The 18425-nt window shown below is 40.2% G+C and overlaps 1 protein-coding gene across 1 annotated transcript; it reads left to right on the top strand.

The window, feature by feature from the left end:
• The first annotated feature begins 60 nt into the window (after window positions 1–60).
• On the top strand, window positions 61–13772 carry dhfr (dihydrofolate reductase). Its single transcript, XM_079686540.1, has 6 exons — window positions 61–302; window positions 455–504; window positions 4591–4696; window positions 6147–6270; window positions 9008–9123; window positions 13657–13772. The coding sequence occupies exons 1-6, from the start codon at window positions 211–213 to the stop codon at window positions 13754–13756; spliced, it is 588 nt and encodes a 195-aa protein (XP_079542666.1). The 5' UTR covers window positions 61–210; the 3' UTR covers window positions 13757–13772.
• Window positions 13773–18425: the final 4653 nt, after the last annotated feature.

Below are 18425 nucleotides of genomic sequence, written 5' to 3'. Positions count from 1 at the left end.
ACGCCATCTACTTCATGATTTCCAACAGTGTTCGGGTTATTCCATAAGATGGCAGTGATGTAACGAAACGACTGTCCGCTGCAGTAAAACTCATAGAAGAAGAAGAATTCCGGCGGTTTCTTCGAGTGCATTCTGACCATGCTGACCTGACTGCAGGAAGCATTCTCAGATCTACAGAGAGACACTCGGAGCTCTGTCCCGGCCCTTCCAATGTCCCGCATGCTGAACGCTATCGTGGCGGTGTGTCCTGACCTGGGCATCGGGATGGACGGGCAACTGCCCTGGCATCCAGTTAGACTCAAGTAAGTCCCCTGATGGACGGAGGAGCCCGCTAACGTTGTAATACACTGACTGTGGGGGATAAGGCTGGAGTATATATAATGAGCAGCACAGTGGCGTAGTGTGACAGGTAGCCTGTGTGTTAGCTTAACAACTTTATGTTCTTCTTTTATAGTAACGAATTCAAACATTTCCGTAAGATGACAGCGACGCCCTCTGTGGAAGGTAAGCTCTGTTCACCAGGTTCTGTGGGGAATCAAAGTGAATATGTTGAGTTACATGATGTTACTGTTGCTTACAACCCCTCTAAAGGCATGTGGGTTATTCCAGAGTCGGAGGACATTTAGCTATCAAAACTTCCGCATAATGAACCCTTTATTTTCAAATTTTCTGTGATAGTTTTTAAGAAAAACAGCAAGTAAACCATCACATTGATTTGGGCAGCTCAGGCTTCAATGGTACATTTTATTAGATCTTTTTTTGTTGCTATTTAAACGTTCCCAATGGTGTGCGAGAACTTTGAAATCAATAGAAATAAATTTTTTACAATCAATTTTACTAAACAAAATAAAATAAATTTCAGAAAATGCAACCCTGTAACCTTAATTACTCTAATTATAGTAGCAGGGTTGCTAATCAATACTTATATTTGCCTTTACCTCAGGGATTATTGCTAGCTGCAGAATGTACTGCTACTTTAAAGACACGGACAAGATATTTAACTAAAGAAAGATGTCTCTGAAATGTTTTTTTGTCTTATTCTGATGATATGTGTAACGGGTCCATTAGAGTGCCACACTAGTTCAAGACTGAAAAAATATGAAAAACACCAGAGGACTGACCTTTGGTCAGTGTAAAATGTCTGGTGTTTATGATATACATACAGCTCTGTAAAAAAATAAGAGACCACTTCAAATGTTTCTTCAATCTCTACATGTATGGCAGCCATTACATTCCAGTGTCTGTTGAACACAGAAAGTTGTCAGTAGTTTATAGAAACAAATTCATTACAAATAATTTGACCAGAAACCTATAAATAGTCAAACCAGATAAACTAATAATTATGCAGTGGTCGCTTCATTTTTTTCAGAGCTGTATATCAACAAGATAATAGAAAAAAAGGCTATTTTAATTTGATATGCAAGTTGGTCTACAAGGAGGAGGAACATTTTAATTAATATGTTGAAAACAATTTTTCGACAACTGTATTTGCATTTTGTCTAAGTTAAAGTATATTTAACACAACAAGTTCTTTTTTTCGCGTTTTGGGCATGGAATATTTGCAATTTCATCGGTGGGACGGAAAATATCCTTCAATTTCTGGGATGACCCATTTAACAGGCTCCGTTTTTCAACCCTTTCCCCACTGCTGGTTCAAACGCACATGTGTTAATTTGACAGGTTAAGCACTATAGCATTTCATTTGTGATCATTCACTGCTACACTGCGCCCGTGTACAATACAATACATCATCCATACTCTGTTAGTGGATGACATATGAGAATGACCCCAAATCTCAAATGAGCACACTTTTATGAACTGTGCTGTCTCTTGATGTATATGGTTTAGCTATTACAAAGGACCAAAGTACCCAAGAACACCGGCCAATCGGACTCCAGTATTAGGCAAATGTCGATGGCTTATAAAACATATGATAGACAAGGGTCCACACACAGTGTTGAAATGTATGAAAACAAGTTAATCTAGAGATTTAATTCAGATCATTAAGACCACTGGATAATAATGGACAAGCTGATGGCGCTAGCCAGGAGTCAGACGGAATATCTGGAGTGTAGTTTAATGTGCTTTACGGAAACATAGTCTGACCCATGCACCAGGATTAACTGGCAATGTTTCCTTGGATGGCTTCTGGACTGTTTAGGCCGACATGTCTCTATCATGAGCCTGAGTCTTCAGAGACCAACGTGATTGAGTTACAGTAGCACATGTTGTATGCATCGGATTGCTTTTTCCCCCTCAGTAATGCAGAAAATCTGATCAAGAATAATTTTATTTCATTTTGAATAAGGGAACATTTTATATTCTTTGTTTCTAATTAGCTCCTAAATATTTGCAAGTTGCATACCTAAATAGATCACCATAGAAGCCTATTTATGGGTATAGTTTACTATCATATGAAAGCGCTATAATTCCTTAATGTCACCACTCGGGAATAGGTTTTTATGCCTCGTCCTGATTTGCTGTAGTACGCTATACTCTGCTGGTATACTGCAGCTGATAGAATTCCAATTACAAAATTGATTAATCTATTGGTATTTATTACAGATAATATTGAATCAATACAATATATTTCACTTGGATTTAAACAATAACTAAAGGATTCTTATGAGACAGTGTCGTACCTTAATGCGAATTTGAGAATAACCTTTACATTTGCTGCATCTTTTTTATAGTTTAAGAACTGCGGAATGTCTAGTTGTCAAGAAATAAACGGGAGGCAAACATTGCATCAAGTAACACAGAAATTATTAGCCTGCCTTTTGGATTTAGAGGATTAGTACATTTATGCCATCATTCCTCTGTTATTTGTAGCAACCAGTTGCCTTATGCCATTATATTTGTTTTATATTCGAATAAGTCAGATATAGGCCACGATCGATCAAGTAGAATAATCAAATGACATGTTCATTTGACCAAATTGGCTTGCTTTATAAGAATGGGCACAGAGCCTGTGGAACAAAGCCTGCGTTAACAAAGACAGTTGATATCTATATACCTCTGTGGTACCGCTGATAAAGGTTCTGGTTTTGTCGAGCCAGCTAAGTCGAAGGAACCCTGGTCATTCCTGCTATGTGGTTTACCCCTCAGGGCTGTCCCCATAATTCTGGAGGATTTGCACAATAGTTTGTGGCACCAAAACCCCACTGAACATCACATGTCTAACTTTCTGGGCTGGCTGATTCTTACATTTCAGGTAAAGGGAGTGGATCTATAGGGCAGGCAGCAACGTTACGGAATAGCAATAAAAAGCTCCACCCCCCAAGTACCACTCTGTTCTCTGTTACATCACTGCTGACAACAAAATGTTACAATAATCCTGGATGAAACAAAGGGTTTAGTTTTTGCACCAGCCATGTATAAAAAGGCTTGATTGTTGTCTATGTTTTATAGGTGAAGGAAGACGATCTTTGTAACACCTGGTATTGAACAAAAGAGAGGCTTGAATTCCATGTAACACCAACATTGTTCGGTGTCTGACTTAAGATATCAAAGTTGTCTTTTACTAAATCAAACTGGTGCCTACAGTATGTCAAGAGGGTTTTATGACCAGCATCTCAGTTTATCTGTAATTATTGGAATGCTGTTTTCTTCTTTTCTTTAATCATCTTCTTCTTTTAAAAGAATTATTTCACCAAATAGTTTGGCTCTCAATAACTTCAGCCTACTTTCAGCTACAGAAACCATTAAAATATCAAAATATTCTTCCTTTTCAGCACATGATGGGCTTTTTAAACTCTTTTTTGAACATGTAACTCAATGGGAGGAACCTTCAAGTCCTCTTTTACCTACACCTTGCGCCAAATGCTACTCCTTCCACATACTTTCAGCTAGAGACTTCATTCCAACTTTAAAACGGTCACAAGACATTGTATCAGGGGCAAAACAGGCCATGGTGGCCGTAGGGCGTACAATTATTTTCGGGGCTTCACGGTCAGACCGAGGGGCCATGACGGCATGGCCGTCATGGCCGCCGGTGAAAATCCTACCCTGCTCCGCGGTCTTAAAATCCCCACAATGCTTTGCGCACGGACCAATTTCCAAATCTACACACTTACTTGGTTTCTGTAGCTAAAAGCAGCTACAGAGACCATTCAACTATTAAAATGTTCAGCTTTTTCTGTATTTTCAGCTAAATTCAGCAAAGAATTTGCGCAGCCTACAGCATTCGCACGCATTTTCAGCAGGAAATGCATTTTCTAGTTAGACTAGCACTTCCTTGCTGTATCTATAATTCTCACACCTTCACATAGAAGGAATTAGCAAAGAGTCCTAACTTAACATCTTGTCATCCCATGACTTTTGGATATCTCTGAAATGTTGGACATTGTAAAATTAGCAGCAGTGTAAAATAAACAAGAATATTAATAATGCAACAAAGGAAAAACATATTGGGGAATTCCCTTGCAGAGTGTCTCTTACAATACTCATTAGGCTTAATTAAGGAATTATCTTTGAGAAATGTTAAAATCTATAACTTATCTAAGAAAGTTGGATAAATCTTCACCAGTGGTCAAGGAGTGTTGACTAAAAATGCATGAATTCATTTATTTAAACCTTGCTGTCCTGCAGGCAAGCAGAATGTGGTGATAATGGGCAGGAAAACATGGTTTTCCATCCCAGAGAAAAACAGACCCCTAAACAACAGGATCAATATCGTCCTCAGCAGGGAGTGCAGGTATGTGTCACACACAGTGCATGCTACTATAAAGCAGGGTGTACAAACAACATCAATGGGATGTTGTTGTTTTTTTAGGTATAACATTTTTATGTATTCTTGGAAGACGGAACTTACCTCTGATATGAAATGCTCCTTTTAAAGGTCTACAAAATGGTGTCATTTTAAAACTTACCATAACCATCATCAAGGCTGGCATTGGGAGTGACTTGAGGCCTGAGGCAGACAGAGAGCGTTTTGCAGGTCAAAAACCCAAGGTGCACTGCCTTTTTTGTTGAATATATTTAGATGACGGGGTTGAGTCTAAGGTTGCTCAATTCATATAGCTCCTGATATCCAGCAACCTCAGATCAATTGCAAAATAGGAAAGGAAAAAATAAAAGCAATGACGTGGGGCACAATTTCATTCCAAGTGAACGTTTTCTTTAAACTCTAGACCAGGGGTGTCAAACTCAATTTCATCGCGGGCCCCATTAGCATTATGGTTGCACTCAAAGGGCCGGTTGTAACTATATAAATATATAATATATATATATAAAATAATGTATTATATTACATTATTGCCTCTGAATTGGGTTATTATCGGATTGGGTAATAACTAACTAAGTTTGAAAGCAGAAGTCCAGGGCAAATAATTGCAAGTCTCTTCAGTGTGCATGTCACAAAACGAGATGCATTGTGGGACAGGCCTCTTTAAAGTGGCATGTAACCGTATAATAAACGTATTATATTCTTTGCAAGCTCTTGCGGGCCACATTAAATGAAGTCGCGGGCCGGATTTGGCCCCCGGGCCTTGAGTTTGACACCCCTGATGTAGAAGAGACATGAAGAAGAGGGGACACATGTGGATGTAGAAGAGACATGAAGAAGAGGGGACACATGTGGATGTAGAAGAGACATGAAGAAGAGGGGACACATGTTGATGTAGAAGAGACATGAAGAAGAAGGGGCACATGTTGATGTAGAAGAGACATGAAGAAGAGGGGACACATGTGGATGTAGAAGATACATGAAGAAGAGGGGACACATGTTGATGTAGAAGAGACATGAAGAAGAAGGGACACATGTTGATGTAGAAGAGACATGAAGAAGAGGGGACACATGTTGATGTAGAAGAGACATGAAGAAGAGGGGACACATGTTGATGTAGAAGAGACATGAAGAAGAGGGGACACATGTGGATGTAGAAGAGACATGAAGAAGAGGGGACACATGTGGATGTAGAACAGACATGAAGAAGAGGGGACACATGTTGATGAAGAAGAGGGGACACATGTGGATGTAGAAGAGACATGAAGAAGAGGGGACATATGTGGATGTAGAAGAGACATGAAGAAGAGGGGACACATGTGGATGTAGAAGAGACATGAAGAAGTGGCTTTTGCATAATAGGTGACCTTTAAGTATTGTCTTACTTGTTATAGTTAACAATCTGAATGCTCTTCTCCAGAGCGCCCCCTGCAGGAGCCCATCACCTGGCGCCAGACTTCAGCTCAGCTCTCCGGCTGGTGGAAACAGAGCTGGCAGAACGTACTGACCAGGTCTGGGTTATAGGGGGCAGCTCTCTCTACAAGGTAACACACTGAAGTCTGGCAGTGGCTCACTCAGTAGGGGCTTGGACTGGGAGATGTAGGGTCGCTGGTTCAAGTCCCCAAACAGACCTAAAATATGGAGTGTGGACTGCAACTTGGAGAGGTCCCAGTTCACCTCCTGGGCCCTGCCGTGGTGCCCTTGAGCATGGCATCGGTTGGTTTTTCCCCCACCAACAGTCTGCGAGTCAAAGGCACAGTAGGGCGGGTTTTCGTGGAATGCCGGTGGGAAAAATGCGTGTGTTTTAAAAAATAAATAAATAAAATAAAATAGGCCTTGCCACCCCAGTTGGCAGCTTTGTTTTGAAAGAAAAGTTGTGGCTAATCGGACATTTATGAGAGAAAGTCTCAAATGTCCAAGTGCAAGTGAATGCAGCACAAGACGCACGGCACGGCACGTCTTCCCCTCCCCCTCCCCCGGCCCTGGCGCGAGCGTGGAAATATGATTGGCGGCGATTTCATTTGAACGGGACGGCGCAAAACGAGAAGCATTCGGACCCAACTACTGAAGGAATGAGGTATTTGCGGTCTACAATGACAGAGAAGAGACTGTCAGGTTTGGCTGTACTCAGCATTGAATCAAAACGCACTAAAGCTGTTGATCTTAATACGTTTGTGAGGCGTTTTGCTGAAAAAAATGGTAATCGCCGCATTCAGCTGTAATAGACATTAGGGCTGTCCCGAATAACATTTTTCGGGCTCCGGATATTCGGTAGTAATCAGCAGGGAATATTCGGTGCGGAGAGATTATTTTGTTTTTTTAATACAATTTTTTTTTTTTAAAGGATTTCAAAACACGCTCCGAATCCGAGACACCTGAAAACACGCTGTTAAGCAGAAGCGCAGAAAGAGCATACTATTACGATTTATATTTATTTATTGTCTCAGTACTCGCATACATTAAAACTAAATGTGTCCTCTGCATTTAACCCAGCCGCAGTGCAGCGCCCGGGGACCAAATCTGGTTCCAAATTCCGTCTATAACGTTTTACAACCTGAAGATACAAAACACATATTTCTGTTATAACAACAATACTTTTAATAACATAGCCGTAAAAGTAGGCCTAACAGCGTAACACTTGTTACCGATAGAGTAAACAGTATTTAAATAAATGAAGAACGAAAAATAAATGAAAACTGTATGCCAATAATTGCCTTAGCCCCAGATGTTCCCACATTGCTCCTATTATTTTCACTATTCGGATACAATTGAAAAACTAATATAAAAAAACAATTCGGTTGCTTGCTTACAACTATTTTCCAAGCAAAGTAAGTGCACGTTTTTATCATGTGTAACGTTACTGTTTAAACGGCGGATAAAGCAGCTTCATCATGGCAACTTGACAACAGCCAAGCTAGGCTACTACTTACAGCATCCAGGTGACTTTTCAGAGTTGTTGTGCCACCGTGGTAGGCCTGTTTCTTGTCGCATATTTGGCACACTGCCTTCTTCTTACCGTCGTCCAATTTAAAATAGTCCCACACAGCTGAAGTCTTCGGCATTTTGTGTTCAGGTGTGTGAAACGAGGTGAAGCGTGCCGTTTGCGTTCGTGACTGAGTGAACAGGAGCACAGGCTGAGATTGTATATATTTCCGCATTTTAACAGTGCAATTTAAAAAGTATAAATATAGTATAAGAATATGGCAATTCGCCTTTATTGATGTGTATATATATGCATATATTTAGAAAAGAAAAAAAAAGAAATTTGAATTTTTAAAAAAAAACGAATGTCCGAATAATGAAATGGAAACCCGAATAGTTGGCCAACGGACGAATAATCAAATATTCGGGTACAGCCCTAATAGACATGTCAACTTGATGCTCTGCTCACGGATGAGCATACAAAACTGTTAAGATGATGACCTTACGTGTGTAAATATTTTTTTTTCTTTGAGGGGGTCTGCCCCCAAAAAACAGTTTTAAGTCCTGAGAAAGTCAAATAAGACGGTGTGTAAAACTACACTGCCCAGCCAAAAAAAAGTAACCACTTTGATTGAACTAGGCCAGTAGGTAAGGAGTTTCCACTGGATAATAACTGAGTATAAAAGAATGCATGACTGAAGTGATGGAGACCATGTTTGAAGGCAAACAAAAAGAGGAAATAACAGGTCAAATCAAGCAAATCCCCCTCTCAGATTCCACAGCAACCAGAAGAACATAAATACTGGCTGGTGATTTGATTAATCAGCTTTGTGATGGAATACAAAATGCACAGTGCATTTCCTTAGCTGTGGATGAGTCTACTGACACCACTGACAATGCTCAGTTGCTGGTGTTTGTGAGTTTTTATGATGAGGCAAAGGGGGAGTACCCCTGATATATAGTTACATTCGAAAGGCCAACACTCTTAAATCCTTCAAAAAAACTCACTTATTCACTCTAGCTTTCAAACTCAGATCAACAACCCCCCCCCACCCCCCGTTTTACTCCGTACTCGGATAAGTACTTCTGTTTTTTTTTTTTTTTACTTGTTTGTTTTCTTTCTGTTCTGATTTTATGTATTGCGTCTTTGAGCATGAGGAAAAACGCTATAAAAATCCCATGTAGTGTTGTTGTTATTATTATTATTATTATTATTATTATTATTAATATTATTATACTGGTTACAGCTATGAATAATGGTCATGGTTAACATCTTTAGGATGAGCCTAACTTTCACACTTGTGTACACACAGTCTTTGTCTTTCTGTAATTATTTGTTGGTTGCTTTGGGCTACCCAGGAGCTGATGCAGACCACAGGGACCAGGAGACTGTTCATCACGCGGATCATGAAGCAGTTTGAGTGTGACACCTTCCTCCCTGAAATCAGTCTGGACAAATATCGTCTACTGCCACAGTAAGATTCAGGTTTATTAATTTAAGATATATTTAGGTTTTTTAATTTTTTATATTGAACTAACTAGTTCACAATGTAAAACGTCACTTGCCCAGCAGCTTTTCAAAAGCATGTTCAAACACATGTAAAAAATCATGGTATCAAGCCCAAATTGATCTTTTCCAGTAACATCCCTTGATATGGGTCTTATTTAATTTCACCTTGCTTTACAATATTTCATTTTACATTCTGTACTTGTATATATCATATTCTATAGAGAGGCGAAGTCCCTCCCTTTTCGGGGGACCTCCATGGGACCTTATTTCGGAAAAATCATGTATTGAAGTCAATGGAGAGAGAAAGATTATCTTTCGATCCCGTTTGAATTGTGCCACGAATTACACATATGATGTTTGTCAATTTAAAAGATAATTTTACAAGTCAAAAAAATTAAAATGTGTCGTAAAACTGCGAAGTAACACTTTTTTGTGTGAAACCGCTCAATGAACTACATCTCCCGTTTCGCACCACACACCAAGACGGCCGTCACGTTGGCACATTTCACTTCTTTCAGAATGAGGGGAAAAGTATTAAAAGAGGTGAAAATCACTACAAGTCTGGGCATGTTGAGAGCTGTACATACACACAAGGGGAGTTAGTCGGTTCCGTAAGAGCCAGCGTGCGGGACCGGGATTCCGGGATTTGTAGTCTTTCTAGTTGCGTATTTTTCATAGTCTTATATTTCAACAGTTTTACGACAAACTGTGACTTTTTTTACATGGAAAGAATTTTTTAAGATTGACAAACATCATATGTGTAATTCATGGCACAATTCAAACGGGATCGAAAGATACGTTTTCTTTCTCCATTGACTTCAATACATTATTTTTCCGAAATAATTTTCGGACTATAAGCCGCGCCTTTTTTCCCATTTTTCGACGCTGCGGCTTATATAACGGTGCGGCTAATCTATGGATTTTTACAGCTAACGGCCACTAGGGGACCTCCTAAATCTATGGATTTTACAGGTTACAGTCCACCACCTTTAACTCTATGGGCTCTATGGCCGGTCCGCGCCCCCCACCTTTAAGCGGCGGGCTCCAGCAGGAAAAGCTGGAGGCCGGAAAAGAGTGAGACAGGTAGCGCGCAAAAGTAAAAGTGGAACCGAGAGTGGTACGAGAGACAGAACGAGAGCCAGACAGACAGACATTACGAGAGCGAGACAGTTTGTCCCCGTACCACTGGTTGAAAACCACTGCTGTAGATCACTGCCGGTACGTGCGCTGGGAGCGCACCGTTTAAGTTTGAAAGTTGAAAAGTTTGTGTGTCTGAAACGCTATGTGATACAGTACAGTTTACACAGCACAGTACATGTTCTGTAGCTACTATTGCTAATTGTTAATGGTAACACTTGAATACGTTATGCAAATATGCAACTTGTTTGTTGAAATGTTAATAAATGGGAGCTTCCTCAAACAGCCATCTCATTCCCGACAATCCCCTCTGTGCACGTACCCTTACATATGGTAATTAAACATTAAAACACCTGCGGCTTATAGTCCAGTGCGGCTTATATATGCACACATCATTCAATTTAGCTGCTGCGGCTTATATTCAGGTGCGCCTTATAGTCCGAAAATTACGGTATATAGACTTCTTGCACTATTTTTTATTTGTATTTTTGTATTTTATTTTTGCATCGTTTGAGGAGCTCTGGTCATAACATTGCCATTTCTACACTGTAGCGTATGTGCATATGACAATTAAACCTTTGAAAAAAAGGCTTGTCACTGACAGGTGGAGGTATGAGGCCAGATGTTGTGCTTGAGTAAAAGTACAATTACTCAGATGTTGTACTTGAGTTAAAGGAGAAGTACTGAGATCTTTTACTTGAGTAAAAGTAGAAGTACCAGAGTGTAGGAATACTCTGTTACAGTAAAAGTCCTGGATTCAAAATGCAAGTAAAAGTAGAGAGGGTGAAATCAAAAAGATTACCTCGTATCATATATGAAGAGTTCATTTGCAAACATTGATAAAAGCCGATCTTAAAATGATTAAAGGTGACCTATCATGCAAAATGCACTTTTGTACGTCTTTTATACATGAATATGTGTCCCCGGTGTTCCAGGGAACTCACCAAGTGTCAGAAAACACAACCCTCTCTATTTTCCTCCATACCCAAATCTCTAAAAAAGGGGCTGCAACGGATCTGATAAAAACTGATCCAGATTTGAACACTGTCCTGACGTCAGGACGGTGGCGATACGACTATTGGTCAATTCTCCAGCTATCAGGGGAATGTGAGGTTGGGCCATGGCCGGCCATTGCTGCTCGAAGGTGCTGGAGACGCTGTAGTACATATGCCAGGCCTGTAAGTGACGCTGGAGTCTGCCACAAAAGCGGCGAAGAAGACTTCCCTTGCATGGTTGCCATGGTTGCCCTTCTGTTTATTCTCCGCTTTGGCTCTTTTTCTCCCTCCCCGAGGCAAGCGTTTGCGCCTCCTGCTTTAAAACAAATTAATAATAACTCTATATACAGGGGTGCACATAAGTGGTACGCAGGTACGCATGCGCGGCACCAATCTGAAATGCGTACCGTCACTTGTGTCACAAAGCGCATTTGCGTACCGACGTACTTGTGAAGCTTTTCCAGAAGGCGGTTAGATCACCGGACGACAGTCGGTTTCCGTGTGCACAGACAGGGCTGCTGTTAACGTCGGTCTGTACAGCAGCAATGCGCTAAAACAGCTGATCACAACGTTCACCCCCCTCCCCGCTGACATTCGCGATACAGAGGGCTTCATGGGAACTTTGAAGGGAGCCAGAAGTTGGATTACCAAACATTGACTCCGGGTACTCATCTGAGTACCTCACTGAGAAAGTTGTGTGCACCCCTGTCTATATAATCATATGTAACGGCCCCTACACACGGCGGCGTGCGTTGACTCTTCAACGCTTCTGTCCATTCACTTTGAATGGGGTGGCGTCACATTTCGCCGAACTGCATTGTCGGAGCAAAGCGTAGCTTCTCTCGCGGTGCTCGCTGCAAAAGTAAAGCAATGTTCTACTTTTGACGCATCGACGGAGGCGTCAGCCAATCAAATTCCGTTTATGCAAATCTGCCAGTACAAGCGCTAGCCAATCAAACCGCGTGTATGCTGGGAGAGCCAGACCGCAGTTCATTTCCTCATATGCCAAAAACTGGAGGAGAAAATAATTGTAGCGGTAGGGAATCACCCGGTACTTTATGATCAGTCCCTGTTCACCTACCGGGATACAAACCGGAGGAGCCAGGCATGGAGGGAGGTGGCAGAGACAGTGGGTGAAACTGGTAGGTTTTCGCCTGTTTGGGGAGTTTATATCCAGTGTACTTCGTTTGAATGGGCAGCTAGCAGGCATAGACAGTATTTAGCCGTTACAGTAACGCGTTAGTCCCAACACTGTTGATCACCCCTCGAAAATATGTTCTCTTACATGTTATGAAAGGTATTCTCTTAAATGATGTGGTAAACGGAATAATTACGTCTAAACTGACACGGTTTTGCATTTCTATAGGTTTTATAGATACGAGCATGGTTTTATATACTATCATGTTTAATCATGTTTTTTTCCTGCAACATGTTCCAAAAAAGCTGGGACAGAGGCATGTTTACCACCGGGTCACATCACCTTCCTTCTAGCAACACTCCTACGTGTTTGGAACTCTGGACACTAATTGTTGGAGATTTGTTGGTGGAATTCTTTCCCATTCTTGCTTGATGTATGACTTCAGTTGCTTCATAATGCGTCCCACACTTTCAATGGAGAAAGGTCTGGAGTGCAGGCAGGCCGGTCTGGTACCCCCACTCTTTCTCTTGGCATTGTCTTGCTGAAATAAGCAGGGACGTCACTGAAAACGTTTATGTACCTTTCAGCATTAATGGTTCCTTCACAGATGTACAAGTTGCAATGGGCACTAACACCCTCCCATACCATCACAGATGCTGGCTTCTGAACTTTGCACTGATAACAATCTGGATGGTCCTTTTCCTCTTTAGCCCGGAGGACACGACGTCCATGAAAAACAATTAGGAATGTGGACTCATCAGACCACAGCACACTTCTCCACTCTGTGTCAGTCCATCTCCGATGAGCTCAGCCCAGAGGAGCCAGAGGAGTTTCTGGGTGTTGTTGATATATGGCTTTGGCTTGTAGAGTTTTAACTTGCACTCTCACAAACTCATCTCTTAAGCTGCCTTTACATGATCAGCAGTTAAACTGCTCTGCGCTGGCAGTTCCGTTTTGGTTTTATAGAGAGTACGGTGCTGCCCTACTACACACGCTCCAAATTGTCGGCGAGCACTGGGCTCAGATCAAATTATTTAAACTTTGAACCATTTCTGTCAACAACTGTATAAAGCAGCAGGTGAGGTAACCATAGAAACAAGACTTGACGTGTTTTACTGCCTGGCGCCCTGCTTTGTGGTGAGTAAAAGGGCAAACCGCGTATCATGTGAAGGCAGCTTTACACATGTATGTACCAGATGAAACAAAGTACATTTTGTCTCTCCTTCAGGTTTCCAGGAGTGCCACACGAGCTACAGGAAGAGAATGGTATCCAGTACAGATTTGAAGTCTATGAGAGCATTGATGAAATATGCAATTTAAAAAAATAAAACCAAACAATGTTAATCCTAGACTTTGAGTTATTTTATTTTTAGTTATTTACAGTTGGGGGAATCTAAAAAAATACACCTGTACTGTTTGTTTGGGGTTATCCTTATGATGATCATAATTGTGTAAATATGCGAGACTATCTGAATCTTCAACAAATCATAAAATCAAAACTAATCTTGAAAAATATATTAAAAAAACAGTGACTCATTTTTTTTTTATACCAAGAAGTGCTTTGCTCCTCTTGGGATTCAAAGAGAGTCTTTGCTTGCATTTTCAATAAAAATACTACAGTCCACGTGTCATGTGCAAAAGCTGCTACAAAAAATGTAAGAAAATATCTAAACAATCTTCCGTTAAAGTACATTTTGAGGGAAAAATCGTTGAACTCAGAGGCCACGTCGGGACAACTCCGGAGGCCTGGCTGGAGGGAGGCCACGGCGGGACCCCTTTACATGCCGGGCTGCAGGACGGCGAGACGGCTCTGGAGGACGGGCTGGAGTTTAACTTGGTTAGTTAATTTAGTCTTAAATTCAGCAACTAAAAGAGACACAGAATCTTAGTCCAACTTTACTTGTGTTTTTAATGAAAAGTGGAAAATGTTAAAAAGGTTGAACTGATTTATTTATACAATTTCAAGCATTTGTTTTGAAAGACTTCCGTTTTTAAATTGGTAATAAAGTTAAATAATCTAAAACAAGCTTCAATTCAACAATTAATTAATTAATTAATTTGTACTTGGAGGTAAGTTCATTATTACTATTACAAAGTTTTCAATTGAAAAGGTCAGCATTTAATCAATGGGCTCTAAAACATATTTTGCGATACTGATATTATTACAAAAGGGGGTGCACTTACTCCTAACAATTGACAAGATTAAAATGAGCTTCTTAGCAGTTAATACAGAGATATTAGGGACAGTGCCTGTAGCAAAAGCACAACAAATACTGTTTGACTCAACGGGCCCCGAATAGGCAAAATAGTTTTATTTTGGGCAAGCAGGTAACAAATAACAACGACAAGGCTAATGCAGCATGTGACACTGAGCGTCTATAACCGGGGGTGCACATAACTGGTACGCAGGTACTCATGCGCGGCACAAATCTTGAATTACGTAACGTCACTTGTGTCACTACGCGCCTTTCGCGTACCTCAAAACAACACATATTTCGTCTACACGTGTTTCTTGTCAACACTCAATGGAGTAAACTACGAGACATGTAACAAAAAACAAAGACATTAAGCAGCTACGTTGCCGTTTCGCTCCCTGCAAAAAATCTAAGGACTTTCTGTGACTGACTGAACTGGTGCTGGCCGAGCCGCGCAGGACATAACCGATGGACCTGTGAAGCTTTTTCACAGCCAAACATTACAGTATATTAGGATACTAAGAGAAACACAAAAAAATACTTATTTCCCACTTGACGGTTAACGGAAAGAAACAAAACAACACCAAAACATCACATGTATAAGGAAAAGAAAAGTAAAAAGCAACACCCTCATCTGAGTCCTACGGGAGAAGAAGGTGGAAAGCGGCGCATGATGATAATAATAATAATAATAATAATAATAACAATAACAATGGGACCTGCAAATAAAGAACAGACATCACATCAAAAACATTTAACAATGCAGGAGTACATAGACTTATTCACATTCTGCTTCGTATAGTACCATCTTTCTTAATTTATATAATTTCTTTAACTGAAAAATACATATACAATTCTTTAGATCCTTTTGTTGAGAATTCCACAATTTTACACCAACCACCAAAATACACATTTGTTTAAGAGTAGTCCTTGCATATGGATGCTTAAAATGTAATTTCCTTCTGTGGTCTTCCTTGTCTGATCCAAAAACAAACTGTTGTAAATATGCTGGTAACATTCTGCTTTTTGCCCTGTGCATTACTGATAATGTCTGCAGCTCAGCTATCTCTTTGAGTTTCAAGAGTCCTGACTTAAAAAACAGTCTATTGGTGTGTTCTCTTGAGTCAGCTTTATGTATTATTCGTACTGCCCTTTTCTGTCATATTGCAGTGATGCAAACTTGTCACCTTTCGGCGAAATTCGCCGTTTTGAATCCAAAATAGGTTGTTTGTGTGATTCATGTAGATCTGCAATAAAAATATTTTTGGGGTATGGGGGGGTCTGGGACCCGGAGTAATCTGCGGCCGTGAGCTGTTATGTGCCATCATGACACGCATGGTGTTTTTTTTATATATTATAATGAAGTACGAGCTGTGTGCTCGAGTCTTCCTGCCTGTCGGCTCTGCTCATGGATGTATAATAAGGCTCTGCTGCTCCTAGATGATGGTCTAGCTTCAGCAGCTACATTACCTACGGGTGCGTTCGTTAATAATAACTGTGCGTCCGGAGTCACTGTGGCACAGACTGGACCGCTGGTGAACAGCTGTTGGAACGGGCCGTTCAGGTGTTCAGAGCAGAGCTCCCTGTCGGAGCGGCAGAGCGTGATGTGAACTGAAAAGATTTTCTGTGGCAATATTATGTAAGGAATCGTTGAGCTAGCTAACTAGCATACATTGTCACTATCTGCCAACGTTAGCTTTAGCCTTCTATTTCTAATAGTTTTTTTCATAGGCTATAAACAGAGGTGGTATATATATATATATATATATATATATATATATATATATATATATATATATATATATTGTACTTGAGTAAAAGTAGAAGCACTCAGATCTTGTACTAGAATAAAAGTAGAAGTACTCAGATCTTGTACTTGAGTAAAAGTAGAAGCACTCAGGTCTTCTACTTGAGTAAAAGTAGAGGCACACAGATCTTGTACTTGAGTAAAAGTAATAGTACCAGAGTGTAGGAATACTCTGTTACAGTAAAATTCTGCATTCAAAATGTTCCTCAAGTAAAAGTATTATCATCAAAATATAGTTAAAGTAGCGACAGTAAAAGTAGTCATTGTGCCATTTCAGAATAACATATATGATATGTTTTATAATGATTGATCGACATGAAAGTGTTCTCAAAGCTGGTAAAGGTGCAGCTAGTTTGAATGAGTTTGTATACTGCAGGGTAGCTTGTCGATTTACTCCAGGTGGAACTAAAGTCTGATTTAAAACTTGATTATATTTCACATCATTCATCCACATCTGTAAAGTAACTAAAGGTATTCAGGGCTCGACATTAAGGACTGCCCGATGGCCCGGGGCCATCTAGTATTTAGCTCGGGCAATGAAGCCTTACCTGCTGGTGGCCCGATCGGGCAATCTATTATGCCAGTATCATGCAGCTCGCGGATCCAGTAATGAGTAACCCGACAGTAAAACTAAACATATCTATAACTAGTTACGGTAGTTTGAGAGGTAATTAAAATAGCTACGTGTGATATTCTAACCTGAAGTGTGTGTTTTGTCCGCTCACCGCTGCATGTGATCATGCAGCGCTGCGTGTCGACTCGTCAGCAGCAGAGTCATTCTATAATTAGGGGTACATGTCATGTCCATAGGTTGTGGTAATCCATTTTATTAAGTATTAAATTAATGCAATGATCAATTTTATATTGGGGCACATATTTATTTCATTTAATACAAAAAGCCGACAGATCACATAATGTATTTAGCAGAAAATGCATATTCAGTGCTGGAATTTGCTGTTTTGGTGCTGTCCGATTTGCTAAATGTCAGGGTTTGCTCTTCAGTTAAGCAATAACATACATATTTTTGTAAATAATTTTCATTATTGTTTAATTAAAATAATCATTAGAATATAAACAAGGTGTTTTCAAAACTATTTGGCTCATTTGTGTACATAAAATCACCCATTTTGTGCGTGTCCAAGAAATCTCTGTCAACTGTGTTACCCATTAAAAACACCCCTATAAATTATCAATGGTTTGCTCCAAAGTCATCTTTACAGTATCAAGTGATGTCATTTCCTTTTTGGAGGGAATTCTGAAGACAGTGAGGCAAGTTTGTACTTCTCCTCTTCAATATTTCATCAATATTAAAGTGTACGCATAGAGTGGGTTAATTGATCATCAACTGTGTTATCAACATGTTTTTGTGAACTTACTTTAGATATTATATTTACAAATATACAGAGAGGGTGCATAAAAACATGATTTTATCAAGGTAATGTGGTGACCGGTTGAAGGTCTGCAGTTAGCACAAGACGCTAAAATGGCGGAAATGTCAACTGTGTTACCTCTCAACTGTGTTACCTATCAACTGTAACACGGTTGACAGGGATAAACACAGTTGACAATGTTGGCAGTTTATTGTCATAGTTTATGCTTATATTGAATGTTGAAATGAAACTTCACGGGGTATGGATGATTTTGATATTCACTGGTTTGACATGATCCTTAAACCGAGTTATTTGTGTTTTAGAGCGATGAAGTTATCTGCTGCAGAGAAGCAGCGCCAGTACAGGGCACGGCGTAATTCTGATCCTCAGAGACGGGCAGCATACTTACAGAAACACAGAGAGACATGGCATGACAACAAAAACCTAGGGAAGGTGAAGACAGTAAAAGATTTAAGTGAGAGGGAGAAGAGAAGGAAACGAACATACTGGAGAAGAGCCCAACACCAGAGCAGAGAGAGAAAGAAAGTGATAGAGAATCAGGTTACCCCACCCCAGAGTCCTGAAAATGTTCCACAGCCTGACATGCCAAGGTAAAGATTTATTG

The sequence above is a fragment of the Notothenia rossii genome (assembly GCF_949606895.1).
Source record: "Notothenia rossii genome assembly, chromosome: 6".
In the NCBI taxonomy this organism is placed as follows: Eukaryota; Metazoa; Chordata; class Actinopteri; order Perciformes; family Nototheniidae; genus Notothenia; species Notothenia rossii.
Note: the sequence above shows the minus strand (reverse complement) of the source record. Positions and strands in the feature narration are given on the sequence as shown.

Bases quoted from the DNA above. Each gene is read 5' to 3' on its own strand.
- dhfr (XM_079686540.1), top strand. From the start codon at position 211: ATGTCCCGCATGCTGAACGCTATCGTGGCGGTGTGTCCTGACCTGGGC. The intron at 6,271-9,007 runs GTAACACACTGA...TGGGCTACCCAG, and splicing joins GGGGCAGCTCTCTCTACAAG to GAGCTGATGCAGACCACAGG. The intron at 9,124-13,656 runs GTAAGATTCAGG...TCTCTCCTTCAG, and splicing joins AAATATCGTCTACTGCCACA to GTTTCCAGGAGTGCCACACG.